Source organism: Poecile atricapillus, unplaced genomic scaffold (genome assembly GCF_030490865.1).
Source record: "Poecile atricapillus isolate bPoeAtr1 unplaced genomic scaffold, bPoeAtr1.hap1 scaffold_234, whole genome shotgun sequence".
NCBI classification, from domain to species: Eukaryota; Metazoa; Chordata; class Aves; order Passeriformes; family Paridae; genus Poecile; species Poecile atricapillus.
The window spans coordinates 26,488-43,761 of record NW_026709043.1 but is presented as its reverse complement, the minus strand read 5'-3'; the positions used below and the strand labels follow the sequence as shown (position 1 = coordinate 43,761).

The 17,274-nt window shown below is 52.4% G+C and overlaps 1 protein-coding gene across 1 annotated transcript; it reads right to left on the bottom strand.

Moving 5' to 3' along the window:
* Nucleotides 1-2,873: 2,873 nt before the first annotated feature.
* On the bottom strand, nucleotides 2,874-17,057 carry LOC131574310 (superkiller complex protein 2-like). The gene is made up of 12 exons (XM_058828748.1): nucleotides 16,973-17,057; nucleotides 16,283-16,429; nucleotides 15,085-15,184; nucleotides 14,603-14,815; nucleotides 13,459-13,569; nucleotides 13,271-13,382; nucleotides 8,710-8,828; nucleotides 8,352-8,462; nucleotides 4,494-4,640; nucleotides 3,340-3,490; nucleotides 2,932-3,039; nucleotides 2,874-2,884 (listed from the first exon to the last, which is right to left on the bottom strand). The coding sequence occupies exons 1-12, from the start codon at nucleotides 16,975-16,977 to the stop codon at nucleotides 2,874-2,876; spliced, it is 1,335 nt and encodes a 444-aa protein (XP_058684731.1). The 5' UTR covers nucleotides 16,978-17,057.
* Between the last annotated feature and the right edge of the window lie 217 nt (nucleotides 17,058-17,274).

Below are 17,274 nucleotides of genomic sequence, written 5' to 3'. Positions count from 1 at the left end.
TTTGCTACATTTCTGGCTTCTTCTGTTAAATTTTCCCAAAAATCTCTTGTTTTCTGTTGCGCTTCTGAGAGCAGCTCAGGGTTTGGGGTTTTAGGGGGCATATCGTCCTCCTGTGTCCCCTTCTGCTCAGCTGAGCTACTCTCATCTGGGGACTCTAAAGTTTGTGTTGTAGCACTCACCCCTAGTTTTGGGGTGACCAACAGACAGCTTTTTGCTGCTGTCCAGGCTTCCTGCTTTTGTCTAGCTTTTTTCAAGGCCTTAACGACCTTCCCCCACAACTTAAAATGTTTCAGATTAACAGAATCTACCGTTTCATTAGCCAGAGCTCTGGTACATTTCTCCCACACCTCAGGGTGAAGAATGTCCACTGGCTGTTCTATAATACCGATTTGTAAAAGCTGTGTAACAGCAAGCATAAAATCCTTAGATTTACAGTCTACACCCCACTGTTTATATAGTTCAGATACGACCTTTATCCTTGGGTCCATCGTCGATCAAGATGCAGGGACGTCTCCCTCGTCCAGGAAAGGTCCAGCCGGTCCTGACCGCTGCTCCTGTTTTTTCAGGGATTCCTCGCTTTCTGGATTTTTTCCCACTTTTCCTCCCGGGTTTCGGGCACCAATTGTGGGTTTTCCAAGCAAGGCAAACACCCTAGTCCAGGAGCCAGCCCCGTGGCCTCTCTCCAGGGCCACCCTGGCCAATCTACCCACAAGACATCAATAAGATGGATGGCGAAGCAATGGCGTTTATTGCAGGGGAATTTGACAATTTATAACCTAGGGTCACTGTGTTACTCCCACCTACATACGTCACACCTGGGTGCTACTGGCTAATTGCAGGAGGTTTTACTATCCTAACAGAGAGGGGGTCCAGTAGCTTCTCGTTACATCCCGAATTCTTCCGCAGCGCAATGCCCTAGACTACAACATACCTTGTAGAGAGCATCCACCTTGAGAGTAAATCCATCAACTCCGGGCATGCTGCTCACCGAGTGGAACTCGGACAGCTGGGAAGCAAAGTGGGCGTCAAAAGGCACATCGTGGAAACACTTATCCCTCACTTCTGGCTGGTTTTGGTCCTGGAAAGTCAGAGAAGTGGCGTGAGGGATGCTGTCTGCTTTCCCAAGGGAGGCTGGAAGCCAGAGCCCCACCAAACACCTGTGTCAGGGATCTAGTCCGAATGCCCCATCTCCACACCTACACGTGGGCACCGATTCAGGAACACACTCCAAGGGTGGGGAAAAACTGATCTGGTGTTCACAGCTTGCAGCAGCAGCAGCAGCAGCAGCAGCAGCAGCAGCACAAAACATCCCCCACGGGCTCCCTTATCCCTTTGCAGCCACCACCTGCGGGTTGCCAGAGCAAATCCCAAACGGGAAGAAGCAGGAGCAGAGCACTCACCAGGAGGAGGAATCGGTGTTTCAGGTACTTGTTGGGCTGGATGCAGCCGTACCGGGGCCCCTCGTTGTAGACGGTACCCGTGGGGTCGAGGAAGGGCACGTAGCCATCCCTGCCTGTGCACAGGTTGACCTTCTCCAGCTGCAGCTTGTAAGCAGCGTTGAGGTTTTGTTCCGGGTGCCAGAGCACGTGCCCGTACAGGATCTGCCCTGGGGAGGTCGGGACAAAGAGGGGCAGGTGAAATTTCCCAAGCAGGAAAACGCTGCTAGAGCCAAGTGTCCGTGTTCAGAAGGGTTTGGGTTGTTTGGGAAGGGCTCGGTGGGTGGGAGTGACAAAACGCGGTGCCAGAGCACGCTGCTCTTTCACAGGGCTGTAAGATGTCAATGATTGCTGTAGAAGAGGCAAAGCTACCTGTGGGTTTTGCCCTTTCCTCTCCAGGGAATGGAAGCTGTGAAAGCAGAAACGCTGGGCACAAGCAGAAGAGGAGAGGTAAATCCTACCCTTGGAAAAAGCCCCCCTTGTAATCCATTTCTGCCAGAGACCTTTCCGATTTGGTGGGGTCCATTAGAAAAACCTTCTCATCGTTACAGATCTGAAACTCTTGCGTTCTGGGAGTAAACAACTGGAACTGGGCGGCTTGTCTGCTGGAAGGTGATCAGGATCAAAAACCTGCAATTGGGACAAGGAAGGAAACAAAGGGGAGATGAGGTCTGGACAGGTGTGCACCCCAAAGGGGCCGAGCCTGCCCTCCTGCCCTCTTACCGCTCGGGAGCGTGAGCCGTGCAGGGCAGGGGCTTGGCTCCAGGCTCTGCCCACGGCTGCGTGGGCTGCACCGTGCAGGGGATCGGGAACATGGTGTATTCTCCAGAGTAATCCTTCCTGGGAACAGACAGGAGACCCTGCAGCCACCAAGCAGAGCTCAAAGCTCTTCACCCAGGGCAGCACCTCTCCCTTGCCCCAGCAATGTCATCCGGCAGTCCCCAAGGGACAAGTGTGACTCTGGGATCAGTCTATCCACAGGCTTCACCGCTGGAAAAATTCCTTTCCAAGAGGCTGAGCTGATTTTTCTCTCAGTACAGCAGTGCTCCAGCTCTAACCAAGCTCCTGAGCATTCCGTGCTATTGCTGGCGTGGCTGCTGGAGGGGTGCCAGGGAGAACGTGGTGCTGTGGGGGAAGCTGCTGGAGGGGACTGCACCCCCAGCCCTCACCTGTTGTAGGAGCTGGTTGCTCTCCAGAGCTGGTAGGGAGAATCAAAAGTCTGAGCACTCCACAGCAGCTGCAGGTCAAATTCGATGCCTCCCAGGTGCTCTGGAGTTCTCAAAGAGGACCTGACATCTGGCAGGCTGTGATGCTCCGTGACAAACAGCGCTGGGGGAGGACAAGGAGGTGACGGGAGGCAGAGCGCGGAGAGGCCCCACCTCGCAGGGCCAGAGGGGCTCCCGGCAGGGACAGGGACTCGTTCCGCTGCCTGTGCCGTCAGAGCAGAGCTCTGTGTGACCCTGCTCTGTGTCCCTGCCAGGATCACTGCCCTCACCTCTGAACTTGGCCTGCGTCCTGAACTCGCTGACCAGCCGTCCGTCCTCGCGGATGTAGATGGGGATTATCTGCAGGCGGGCCGAGAGCACGCTGTCCGTCTGGATCCCTGCAAGGACAGCGCCACTGGGAGCCCACACAGCACCTTCGCTCTCCTCTGCTGGGCTCTGCCAGCCCCAGAAGCGTTTGGGACACCTCCACAAGGCAGGGTTCAGTTGGGATCACCCTCCAGTGAGCCAGCTGCACGCTCCCTCTGCCAGCCATCGGCTGCCTAAGCCCCCCGCAAGCACAGAGGAAGGCAATATTCCGAGTTCCCCGCTCCCTCAGGACTCTGGGGGCAGTGCAGGAACTAAGGGGAAAACATGAAGGAAGCACTTCTTCCATAGCCCTTGGAGTGCCTCAGGCTCACCTGTCCTCCAGAGAACGGTGTCGTAGAAGAAGGAGAACTCCATCTCGGTGCGGTGCTCCAGGGAAGCCCAGCCCCTCGGTGCCGTCACACAGATGTAGGACACGGAGAGAGGGACGTGGACTGTCAGGAAGGACTGGGCAGAGTCCCTTACCTGGCAATAAAACCCCAAAAAGGGGGTTATGCACCTTCCAGTGAAGTCAGAGGTGACTCTGGACGTTCTTTACGTGCAGGCACCTCAGACAAACCTGCATTGTAATCCAGGGGCAGCGCTAAGGCTCCCCGGGACCACCGGACAAAGGAACTCTGGGCACAATTTCACCTCAAAACCCCCCTGATTTCCAAGGCTGTGAATTAAAAATGAGCAATTCTGCTTGCTCAGGCCTCCCAGAGCTCTCCATTTATTATCTGCAGAGTGCAGCTGTACTTTGTACGCCCTGGAGAATTCGGGGAGATGTTCCAGCCTGGCTGGGGCCAGGCTCCACATGCTCCACTGGGCAGTTTCTCCGGCCAAGCGGCTCCTCTGGGTTTGTGCAAACAATTGGAGCTATAAAAGGAAACTTCATGAACAAGTTCCAGGCTGGCAGGAATTAAGAGAGATGATGCTGGTCCAAGCAATGTGGGCTGGGAATTTAATGGAAGAGCTTGGGGGAGACTGAGTGGTCTGCAGATGGATAATGCAGCCAGGAGAGGACAGTGAGATACCCCAAACAGGGAAAGCCATTCGTTTCTAGAGGAACATTTTTGGCTTTTGGTCTCTTAATTACGGAATGAGCTAAAATATCCCATGTTGTGGAGCATGGACTGAGCTGCCTCTGCTCTGTCCTCTGCTCATTTCTATTGGCCGAGAACACAGCCAAAATTATAAAAGAGAGCCCAGCTGAGAACGTTTTGTATTTCCAGTGTGGCCCTACATTAAAAAAACCCGGTATTTTCCTGGCACTCTGAAGATTTAGAGAATAAAATAAATGGAAAACGAATGAAATGGAAAATAAATGAAAGAAATGCACACAGCGCTGTTTTCTTACAGGTTAGAGGGGGGGAAAAGCCACGCTCCACCTGTGCAGGGCAGAGCAGCAGCTCCACGCAACGCAGAGCTGTGCCTGAGAACTGAGAGAGATCTGGGATACCTGGAGAGCTCTGGATGGGCCTCTCACGTGGAAGTCAGCGGTGACAGAGCCCCCACAGACATCAATTAACTCGGTCATGTCGTAATAAGCGTCGAAGGTCCAGATGCAGCTCTTGAGGCTGAGGTGCTGGTACAGCTGGATGCTCTTGGGCTCCCTCACCGTGGGCTCCAGCTGCTAGGGGCGGTCGTAGCCCGGGCCCAGCACGAAGCTGTCCTGGGTCACCTCGTCCAGGAACCCTGCCTCTGAGAGAGAGAAGTCAGGACACTGATCCCTCCCCATTTGAAACAGCCCCAGGCCAAGAATGGAGGCCTTGCTTCACTCTTGAATCAACGGGAGCTCCTCTCCCTTCATTATCCTGGAGGTCAAACTGGACATACTCAGGTCTTCACAGGGGAAAATCTAACAGGAATGGCATCCTAAAAAACCAAACCTAGGGACCTGCTGATTCAAGGCTGAAGTGAACCTTTAAGAAATGAGGAACAGGTTGAGTATGGAATTATCAGAGCGCAGCACAACTTTCTGCCTGTTGGGGAGGGTGAAACAGGGAAACCTTATGAATGTGATGGTTTGGCAGAAGATTCTGAAAAAAGAAGGCTAGAATCGAAGTAGAAACGAAAGCCTGCTTTGAGTCATAAGATACAGAGTACTGGTTACTATATGACCAAAGAACAATAGCCTAGCCAGCTAAAGGAGAATCCTGCTGATAAAACAATGTCCTTCTGCTGACAGAAAGCCCAAAGGTCAAGAAGCAAGGGAAGAACTTGTAAAGCTTGTAGAACCTCAAATGCAACACTGTATGTAAAATCTTTAGTGGGTGTATCTCGTGGTGATTGGTTACTGGGAATTAGAATATTCACTATAGAAAAAGATAGATTGGATTGTAACAAGAACTTCGCTCTCTTAGCTTTTCTATCTTAAACCTCTCTTAACCTCTCTCTTAGCTTTTCTCTCTTACCTCTTAACCTCTCTCGTACCTCTCGGCTCTTCTCTCGTACCCCTTTACTCCTCTCTCAGCTCCCCTCTCCCCCTCTCTTACCTCTTCCACTCTTTCCCTCTCTTACTCTTACCCTCTTGGGTTTTCCCCTCTTACCCCTCTCTTGTCTCCCCCCTCTTATCCCTCCCTGGTTTCCCCCGCTCTCCCTCTGTTGCTCTTACTCCCTCCTTCCCCTTTTCCATCCTCTCCTCTCCTGCTCTCCCCGTTCTCTCCCTCCTCCCCCGGACCACGCGGACGCCGAGGCTGGTGGCGGACACAGCTCTCCCCTCTCTTTACCCATATAATAAACTGCACATACCTGAACAGCTTGACCCTGGAGAATTCTCCCACCGCGAGCGGTGTTTTACACAGCAATATCTAAGCAATGATTTCTAAACATTTATCCAAGCTTGAACAGCTTATTCCTAATTATCACCACCTTTATAACCAGCACTCGACTGCCCCTGCAATACACAGGCACAGGGAGGACACTGCAGTTATTGACACAACAGAACAAGTAACACACCAAATGAAACACCCAGCGCTACACCTCACTTCTGGAAACAAAACCTGGGCGCACACTTTAGTGTGCAAAACCCCTGTAAGAATAAAACCTGCTTTAAATATCTTAGGCATCGAGCCACACACACGCCTATGAAATTCAGCGCAGCAGTGACAAAAAAGGGAATTATTTCCTTAACCTGCGAATAATCACCTCTAAGATTCTGTGATGCAGTTGCCACTGCACACAGCCACAAGCGGCCTTTTTATTAACAGGCAAAAGAACAAAGGCAATCCCAATTTCTCCCTTCTTGTCTGCAAAGAAACAGAGAAGGGAGAGATGCTTCTCAGAGGAGCATGGTAAAAAGACACGTGGTGTAGAATATGGAACAGCTGATGGTTCAGCATCTCTTCCACTGCAAGATCTAGGGGATAGCTGATGATACCCTGGAGGCAGGAGTAGGAATATAAAGGAGCTCAAGGCTATCTGCTCTTAGGTTTTAGCACTGTGACCTTTACCTTAACTTACATTTAAGTGTTTCTTACAGTGTAAATCCCTTTTGTTTTGATTTTAACAGAGTACAAGAATTCAGGGAAGTAACAGCGGCATACAGCCTTTAATTTCCCCTGGTCTTCTCACCCAGCAATGAGGTCTCACAACATCAATACAACAATAAATAGTTATAGAAGGTAACTCACTGTGCTGAAGAGTTCTTCAGAAGGATGGGAGCCACAATTGAGGCAGATCCTTGGACAGACAAGCCAGAGGTGTTTAGGCCTTGTGTTTCCTTGTTACCCCAGAACCAGCCCCTAAAAGGGAACACAAAGTTCACACGCTTGTATTTGAAATGAACACCATATAAAGAACAAAACATCCTAAAAAAGCTACATATCATACAAATAATCCAGCTAGCTTCTTTATGCTGCTTTTCTGTGGAGCAACAACTTTACAGAACGAGATCTTGCTCTATCAATACAATGTTTTATTATTGATGGGCTTGTTAAAATCAGAGTGAACTCCAAGCACCCAGATATTCACAGCAGGCAAACATCTCTCTGAATACAACTGAAAAGGCCAGAAGGGCTGCTCCATGTTACCTGTAATAGCCATGTTTGTCTCTGGAGTACATCAGGTGATCAATGCATGGCCTTTCATCTATTTTTTTTTCCCCTGTGTTCCTCCTTTCCATCCTTCTGCGTAGCCTTGTAGCAGATAAATCTGTTCAATAAAGGGCCCACCTGACTCTGAGCAGAAGGCAAAGCAGAGGATTTGTCAGCATGAAAACCCACACTGCAAAGATGAACGGGCATCAGTGGCAGTTAAAAATCTGCTAGAAATGCTAATATACTAATATACACTACCCTCTTCCCTGATTTCCATATAAAAAAGGAAAGGAAGTTGTGTGTGAGCCAGAAAAGCTAAAAGGCTCGGGCAATGTGCTCACCTGCCATCCCACACAGCTGGGTGTGACTTAATGCACCAAACACCAGGGAATCGTTGCCAGCTGGGCGATGGACACCACGAAGCACACAGGTTTTCAGTGCTGGCAGCAGCTGCAACGGGAGGATTGCCTCTGAGAAACTTACCAAAACAATGAAAATAATAAAAAAGAAAAAATTAACATCTATTTCCACAACATGTGTTTAAATTTATATACTATATTCATTTATATATAACACATAATATATAAAGTATCAAAATATATTATTTTAACATGTATACATATATTATTATATATTAAATATATTATATACATTTTAATTATATATATATTTATTATATGTATAATACATCTATTAAATAAATATAATGTATATATATAGATTAAACATAAACCTGTTTGTATATATTTGCATTACTTCTATTTCTTTACTTTTCTGGTTGCACACATCTCTATATCTTGATATATTTAATATACATTTCTATGTTTTTATTTTTGTAGTATTTATTTAAAAGCCCCGAAGCAAACCTAATAAAAACCAAACAGTCCCTTTATCTTAAACGGTATTTAAAAATCTTTTAATATATATTTTTTATCATATTTATATACCTTGTTGATATACATAACACATAACATATCCTAAAATATATCATATTACCATCTATACGTACAGAAATCATATTATAGATTATAAATCAATATATATGTATATATTTCTATTACTTATTTTTACTTATTTTTATGCCTACATATATATATATATATATATTTCTCTATACCTTTACATATTCATTCTTGAAATATTTTATTTATTTTTTTCTTATTTATTTAAAAACCCTGCCTCTAACTAAATAAAAACCAAGCAGCCCGTTTATCTTCAATATTTTTTAATATCTATTTTGATCATCATTATACTTCCAGGTATATACTCGGTGGATAAAGTCCCCCCGACCCGCCCGCACCTCTCACCGTTCCGGCACACAGAGCATCCCCTCCTCGGGCCGCTCTGGACCCAGCGCCGGGGAGCGACCGTTGGGAGCCGAAGCCATCGGGGGACACGGTGGGAACATGGCAGTGACACTGTGGGGACACAGCAGTGACACAGTGGTGACACGGCGGGGACACAGCGGTGAAACGGCGGGAACACGGGGGGAACATGGCGGTGACACTGTGGGGACACACTGGGAACATGGCAGTGACACTGTGGGGACACGGGGGGAACATGGCGGTGACACTGTGGGGACACACTGGGAACATGGCGGTGACACTGTGGGGACACACTGGGAACATGGCAGTGACACCGCGGGGACACACGTCAGGCACTGACCAGCATCATGCGGTGCAGATCCGACAGCTCAGGCACGGCTCCCTTGCAGAGGATGATGACGGTGCCGGTGGTGTCCAGCCCGTGGCGGCCGGCGCGCCCCGACATCTGCGTGTACTCGCCTGTGGGGACGCAGAGCCGCCGGCGTCTTCTCCTCACGGATCCTCCCGCTCTTCCCCTCACGGCTCCTGCCCTTCCTCCCCTCACCTTTCCCGTCGCTTTTCCCCCTGCTTTCCCCTCGTGTTTGCTGCTCTTTCTCCCTCAGATTTTCCGCCTTTTTGCTCTCTCATTTCCCACCATTTTTCCCCTCACGTTTTCCCGCTCTTTTCTCCCCTCAGGATTCCCGCTCTTTTCTCCCCTCACGTTTTCCCGCTCTTTTCTCCCCTCACGTTTTCCCTCTCTTTTCTCCCCTCATGTTTTCCCGCTCTTTTCTCCCCTCAGGATTCCCGCTCTTTTCTCCCCTCAGGATTCCCGCTCTTTTCTCCCCTCACGTTTTCCCCCATTTTCTCCCCGTTTCCCCATTTTCTCTCCTCACATTTTCCCCCATTTTCCCCTCATGTTTCCCACTGTTTCCACCCTCACATTTCCTGCCCTTTTCCTCTCACATTTCTGCCCTTTTTCCCTCATGTTTCCGCTCTTTTTTCCCCTCACGATTCCCGTCGCTTTTCCCGATGCTTTCCCCTCATGTTTGCTGCTCTTTCTCCCTCAGATTTTCTGCCTTTTTGCTCTCTCATTTCCCACCATTTTTCCCCTCACGTTTTCCCGCTCTTTTCTCCCCTCACATTTTCCCCCATTTTCTCCCCGTTTCCCCATTTTCTCCCCTCACGTTTTCCCCCATTTTCCCCTCACGTTTCCCACTCTTTCCACCCTCACATTTCCTGCCCTCTCCTGCTCGTGTTTCTTTTTCCCTCACGTTTCTGCTCTTTTTTCCCCACACCTTTCCCATCGCTTTTCCCGATGCTTTCCCCTCATGTTTGCTGCTCTTTCTCCCTCAGATTTTCTGCCTTTTTACCCTCTCGTTTTCCCTCTCTTTTCCTCTCACGTTTCTCACTCTTTTCTCCCCTCACGTTTTCCCGCTCTTTTCTCCCCTCACGTTTTCCCTCACGATTGCAACTCTCCTCCCTCCATTTCTCCTCTTTCCTCCCATTTCTCCTCACTCTTTCCTCCCCTATTTCTACATTTTCCCAATTGCCTTTTCCCGCATTTTCCCTCTCAGCTTTCTCCCATTTTCCCTCTCCACTTTCTCCCATTTTCCCTCTCCGCTTTCTCCCATTTCCCCTCCCCGCTTTCTCCCATTTTCCCCTCAGCTTTCTCCCATTTTCCCCTCAGCTTTCCCCCATTTTCCCCTCAGCTTTCTCCCATTTTCCCCTCAGCTTTCTCCCATTTTCCCTCTCCACTTTCTCCCATTTTCCCTCTCAGCTTTCTCCCATTTTCCCCTCAGCTTTCTCCCACTTTCCCCTCAGCTTTCTCCCATTTTCCCTCAGCTTTCCCCCATTTTCCCCTCAGCTTTCTCCCATTTTCCCTCAGCTTTCTCCCATTTTCCCTCTCCGCTTTCTCCCATTTTCCCTCTCCGCTTTCTCCCATTTTCCCTCTCCGCTTTCTCCCATTTCCCCTCTCAGCTTTCTCCCATTTTCCCCTCAGCTTTCTCCCATTTCCCCTCTCAGCATTCTCCCATTTTCCCTCTCCGCTTTCTTCCATTTTCCCCTCAGCTTTCTCCCATTTTCCCCTCAGCTTTCTCCCATTTCCCCTCAGCTTTCTCCCATTTTCCCTCTCGGCTTTCTCCCATTTTCCCCTCAGCTTTCTCCCATTTTCCCCTCAGCTTTCCCCCATTTTCCCCTCAGCTTTCCCCCATTTTCCCTCTCCGCTTCCTGCCCGTTTCCCCTCACGTTTCTGCTCTTTTCTCCCCTCAGGATTCCCGCTCTGTTCTCCCCTCACATTTTCCCCCCATTTTCTCCCCGTTTCCCCCTTTTCTCCCCTCACATTTTCCCCCATTTTCCCCGCACATTTTCCCGCTCTTTTTCTCCCCTCATGTTTTCCCGCTCTTTTCTCCCCTCACGTTTTCCCGCCCATTTTCTCCCCTCACGTTTCCCCTCACGACTGCACCTCTCCTCCCTCCATTTCTCCCCATCTTTTCTCCCATTTCTCCTCACTCTTTCCTTCCCTATTTCTACATTTTCTCAACCCGCTTTCTCCCATTTTCCCTCTCCGCTTTCTCCCATTTTCCCCTCACATTTCCCCTCAGCTTTCTCCCATTTTCCCCTCAGCTTTCTCCCATTTTCCCCTCAGCTTTCTCCCATTTTCCCTCTCCGCTTTCTCCCATTTTCCCCTCACATTTCCCCTCAGCTTTCTCCCATTTTTCCTCTCAGCTTTCTCCCATTTCCCCTCTCAGCTTTCTCCCATTTCCCCTCTCAGCATTCTCCCATTTTCCCTCTCCGCTTTCTCCCATTTTCCCCTCAGCTTTCTCCCATTTCCCCTCAGCTTTCTCCCATTTTCCCTCTCAGCTTTCCCCCATTTCCCCCCTCAGCTTTCTCCCATTTCCCTCTCAGCTTTCTCCCATTTTCCCCTCAGCTTTCTCCCATTTTCCCCTCAGCTTTCCCCCATTTTCCCCTCTGCTTTCTCCCATTTCCCCTCTCAGCTTTCCCCCATTTCCCCTCAGCTTTCTCCCATTTTCCCTCTCAGCTTTCTCCCATTTTCCCTCTCAGCTTTCTCCCATTTTCCCCTCAGCTTTCCCCCATTTTCCCTCTCAGCTTTCTCCCATTTTCCCCTCAGCTTTCCCCCATTTCCCCTCTCAGCTTTCCCCCATTTTCCCCTCAGCTTTCTCCCATTTTCCCTCTCCGCTTCCTGCCCGTTTCCCCTCACGTTTCTGCTCTTTTCTCCCCTCAGGATTCCCGCTCTGTTCTCCCCTCACATTTTCCCCCCATTTTCTCCCCGTTTCCCCCTTTTCTCCCCTCACATTTTCCCCCATTTTCCCCTCACATTTTCCCGCTCTTTTTCTCCCCTCACGTTTTCCCGCTCTTTTCTCCCCTCACGTTTTCCCGCCCATTTTCTCCCCTCACGTTTCCCCTCACGACTGCACCTCTCCTCCCTCCATTTCTCCCCATCTTTTCTCCCATTTCTCCTCACTCTTTCCTTCCCTATTTCTACATTTTCTCAACCCGCTTTCTCCCATTTTCCCTCTCCGCTTTCTCCCATTTTCCCCTCACATTTCCCCTCAGCTTTCTCCCATTTTCCCCTCAGCTTTCTCCCATTTTCCCCTCAGCTTTCTCCCATTTTCCCTCTCCGCTTTCTCCCATTTTCCCTCTCCGCTTTCTCCCATTTTCCCTCTCCGCTTTCTCCCATTTCCCCTCTCAGCTTTCTCCCATTTTCCCCTCAGCTTTCTCCCATTTCCCCTCTCAGCATTCTCCCATTTTCCCTCTCCGCTTTCTTCCATTTTCCCCTCAGCTTTCTCCCATTTTCCCCTCAGCTTTCTCCCATTTCCCCTCAGCTTTCTCCCATTTTCCCTCTCCGCTTTCTCCCATTTCCCCTCTCAGCTTTCTCCCATTTTCCCCTCAGCTTTCTCCCATTTCCCCTCTCAGCATTCTCCCATTTTCCCTCTCCGCTTTCTTCCATTTTCCCCTCAGCTTTCTCCCATTTTCCCCTCAGCTTTCTCCCATTTCCCCTCAGCTTTCTCCCATTTTCCCTCTCAGCTTTCTCCCATTTTCCCCTCAGCTTTCTCCCATTTTCCCCTCAGCTTTCCCCCATTTTCCCCTCTGCTTTCTCCCATTTCCCCTCTCAGCTTTCCCCCATTTCCCCTCAGCTTTCTCCCATTTTCCCTCTCAGCTTTCCCCCATTTCCCCTCAGCTTTCTCCCATTTTCCCTCTCAGCTTTCTCCCATTTTCCCCTCAGCTTTCTCCCATTTTCCCCTCAGCTTTCCCCCATTTCCCCTCTCAGCTTTCTCCCATTTTCCCCTCAGCTTTCCCCCATTTTCCCCTCAGCTTTCTCCCATTTTCCCTCTCCGCTTCCTGCCCGTTTCCCCTCACGTTTCTGCTCTTTTCTCCCCTCAGGATTCCCGCTCTGTTCTCCCCTCACATTTTCCCCCCATTTTCTCCCCGTTTCCCCCTTTTCTCCCCTCACATTTTCCCCCATTTTCCCCTCACATTTTCCCGCTCTTTTTCTCCCCTCACGTTTTCCCGCTCTTTTCTCCCCTCACGTTTTCCCGCCCATTTTCTCCCCTCACGTTTCCCCTCACGACTGCACCTCTCCTCCCTCCATTTCTCCCCATCTTTTCTCCCATTTCTCCTCACTCTTTCCTTCCCTATTTCTACATTTTCTCAACCCGCTTTCTCCCATTTTCCCTCTCCGCTTTCTCCCATTTTCCCCTCACATTTCCCCTCAGCTTTCTCCCATTTTCCCCTCAGCTTTCTCCCATTTTCCCTCTCCGCTTTCTCCCATTTTCCCCTCACATTTCCCCTCAGCTTTCTCCCATTTTCCCCTCAGCTTTCTCCCATTTTCCCTCTCCGCTTTCCCCCATTTCCCCCTCACGTTCCCACCCGCTCTCCCCCCAGCCCCACATCCAGCCCCTCACCGGGCAGGAGATCCCGGAAGCCATTCCCGTCGTGTTTGCGGATGGAGTCGAAGACGACGGTCCTCGCCGGCATGTTCACCCCCATGGCGAAGGTCTCGGTGGCAAACAGCACCTGGGACAGGCGTGGGGCAGCCATGGGGTGGGATCCCCGTGCCCCACAGCCGGCTGTGCCGTTTTTCCCCGCTCACCTTCACCAGCCCCTGGCTGAAGAGCATCTCCACCACCTCCTTGAGCAGCGGCAGGACCCCGCCGTGGTGGACGCCGATGCCGCGCTGCAGCAGCTCCGACAGCTGCAGCACCTGCGGGGAGGAACGCGCTGGATCCCCTCCTCGAGGTACAAACCCTTCCCTCTTTACACCTCACACCCCAAAATCGCCCTCCCCGTCCCTGTGGGACCCCAAAATCACCCAAAATCGCCCTCCCCATCCCCTCACACCCCAAAATCCCCGTCCCTCACGCCCCAAAATCCCCGTCCCTCACACCCCAAAATCCCCGTCCCTCACACCCCAAAATCCCCGTCCCTCACACCCCAAAATTGCCCTCCCCATCCCCTCACACCCCAAAATCCCCGTCCCTCACGCCCCAAAATTGCCCTCCCCGTCCCTGTGGGACCCCAAAATCGCCCTCCCTGTCCCCGTGGGACCCTAAAATCACCCAAAATCACCCTCCCCATCCCCTCACACCCCAAAATCCCCGTCCCTCACGCCCCAAAATTGCCCTCCCCGTCCCTGTGGGACCCCAAAATCGCCCTCCCTGTCCCCGTGGGACCCTAAAATCACCCAAAATCACTCTCCCCATCCCCTCACACCCCAAAATCCCCGTCCCTCATGCCCCAAAATCCCCGTCCCTCACAACCCAAAATCACCCTCCCCGTCCCCTCACACCCCAAAATTGCCCTCTCACACTTCAAAATCGCCCTCCCACACCCCAAAATCGCCCTCCCATGCCCCAAAATCTCCCTCCCCATCCCCTCACACCCCAAAATCGCCCTGCCACACCCCAAAATCACCTTCCCACACCTCAAAATCGCCCTCCTTGTTCCCCTCACACCCCAAAATCACTGTCCCACACCCCAAAATCACCGTTCCCACACCCCAAAATCGCCCTCCCACACCCCAAAATCGCCGTTCCCACACCCCAAAATCGCCGTTCCCACACCCCAAAATCACCCTCCCCACACCCCAAAATTGCTGTCCCACACCCCAAAATCACCCTCCCACACCCCAAAATCGCCCTCCTTGTTCCCCTCACACCCCAAAATTGCCCTCCCACACCCCAAAATCACCTTCCCACACCCCAGAATCTCCCTCCTCATCCTCTCGGGGACCCCACCTGTGGCAGGCGCCGGTCGGAGCCGCGCAGCCGGGCCAGGCAGCGCGTCAGGAAGTGCCGGACCTGGGCGCGCTCGGCGCCGCTCAGCAGCTCCAGGGAGCCCAGGGCGGCCGCCTGCTCCTCGCAGCGGCCACGGGAGAAGGTGAAGGTGACGGCCGGGAGCAGCTCCCGCTCACGGAGGGTCTGCAGGAGGGACAGCCAGACACCACGCTCCTGGGGGGAGAGAAGGGTCAGGGGGACCCCCAAACTGCCCCATGGGACCCCCAAACTGCCCCTTGGGACCCACAAACAGCCCCCAGCCCCATGGAGGGTCTGCAGGAGGGACAGCCACACCCCACACTCCTGGGGAGAGAGAACAGGGTCAGTGGGACCCCCAAACTGCCCCTTGGGACCCCCAAACTGCCCCCAGCCCCATGGGACCCCCAGTACCCATCCAGGGTTGGGGGTTTGGGGTCACTGGGACCCCCTGGGACCCCCAGTACCTGCCCAGGGTTGGGGGCTCCCATGGTGGGCTGCCGTGCCCCGAAGCTCTGCGCGTGTTTGCTGCTCTGCTCCTTCTTGGCCTCCACCGCCGCGTAGTACCTGGGACAGGGGAGGGGCAGGTTTGGGACAGGTTTGGGGCAGAATTGGGTCAGAATTGGGTCAGAATTGGGTCAGAATTGGGTCAGAATTGGGGCAGAATTAGGTCAGAATTGGGGCAGAATTGGGGCAGAATTGGGGCAGAATTGGGGCAGAATTGGGTCAGGTTTGGGTCAGATTTGGGTCAGCTTTGGGTCAGCTTTGGGTCAGGTTTGGGTCAGGTTTGGGTCAGGTTTTGGGTCTGATTTGGGTCAGGTTTGGGTCTGATTTGGGTCAGGTTTTGGGTCAGGTTTGGGTCAGGTTTGGGTCAGGTTTGGGGTCAGGTTTGGGGTCAGGTTTGGGGTCAGGTTTGGGTCAGAGTTTGGAGCAGGTTTTGGGGCAGGTTTTTGGGGCAGGTTTTGGGGCAGGTTCAGGGCAGGTTTTGGGTCAGATTTTGAGTTAGATTTGGGTCAGGTTTTGGGTCAGGTTTGGATCAGATTTGGGTCAGAATTGGGCAGGTTTTGGGTCAGGTTTGGGTCAGGTTTGGGTCAGAATTGGGCAGGTTTTGGGTCAGGTTTTGGGTCTGATTTGGGTCAGGTTTGTGTCAGGTTTGGGTCAGATTTAGGCAGAGATTTTGGGGCAGATTTGGGTCAGGTTTTTGGGGCAGGATTTGGGGTCAGTTTAGGGTCAGGTTTGGGTCAGATTTGGGTCAGAATTGGGCAGGTTTTGGGTCAGATTTGGGGCAGATTTGTGTCAGGTTTTGGGCAGGATTTGGGTCAGATTTTGGGTCAGATTTAGGCAGTTTCAGGTCAGGTTTGTGTCAGGTTTCAGGTCAGATTTTGGGTCAGATTTAGGCAGTTTCAGGTCAGGTTTGTGTCAGGTTTCAGGTCAGATTTTGGGTCAGATTTAGGCAGTTTCAGCTCAGATTTGGGTCAGGTTTTGGGGTCAGATTTTGGGTCAGTTTCAGGTCAGGTTTGTGTCAGTTTTTGGGTCACATTTAGGCAGGATTTGGGTCAGATTCAGGCAGTTTCAGGTCAGATTTGGGTCAGGTTTTGTATCAGGTTTTTGGGTCAGATTCAGGCAGTTTCAGCTCAGATCTGGGTCAGGTTTTGGGGGTCTCACCCCTGGGTGCTGAAGGACCCCCCTGGGCCCAGCAGCTGGAACAGCTGGTGCCGGTTCCGGGCGCTGTTCCCGGTGAACAGGAAATGCTCCAGCGGCACCGGGCGGCGCGGGGTGCTCAGAACACGGACACAGCGACGCTTGGTGCGACTGACGGGGTGAGAGACACCCTGAGAGACCCCCAGGGACCCCCAAACCACCCCTGGGACCCCCCAAAACCTCCCCAGGGACCCCCAGAGACCCCAGGGACCCCCAAAACCCCCCAGGACCCCCCAAACCCCCCTGAGAACCCCCATAAACCCCTCAGAGATCACTAAAGCCCCTCCAAGATCCCCCAAAGCCCCCAGATCCCCCCCATGTCCCTCTCAGAGACCCCCAAAGATCCTCAGGACCCCCCCTAAACCCCCCCAGGATCCCCAAACCCCCCTGAGAAGCCCCCAAACCCCCTGAGGACCCCCCAAAATCCCCCGAGAACCCCCCAAAGCCCTCTCAGGACACCCCAAACTCCTCCAAGACCCCCTCAAACCCCCTGAGGACCCCCCAAACCCCCCGGGGATTCCCCAAAGCCCCCCCAGGACCCCTCAGGACCCCCCAAAGCCCCCCCAGGGCTCCCCAAAGCCCCCCCAGGACCCCTCCAAAGCCCCCCAAAGCCCCCCAAAGCCCCCCAGAGCCCCCCAGAGCCCCCAGCCCCACCTCATCGTCGTTGTCGTAGTGAACCTCGTCAAAGATCACCCACTCCAGGTCCCGGATGGCGTCGGAGCCGTTGGACAGCATCGACCTGGGGGGGAGGAAATGGGGCTGGGGGGGGTCCTGGGGGTCCTGAACCCCTCCCCAGGACCCCTCAGGACCCCCCAAAGCCCCCCCAGGACCCCCCAGGACCCCTCCCCAGCTGAGGATCTCGGTGCTCATCACCAGCCACGCCGCCTCGGGGCGCAGCCGCACGTCCCCCGTCAGCAGCCCCACGTCCCCGAAGGTGTCGCGGAAATCCCCAAACT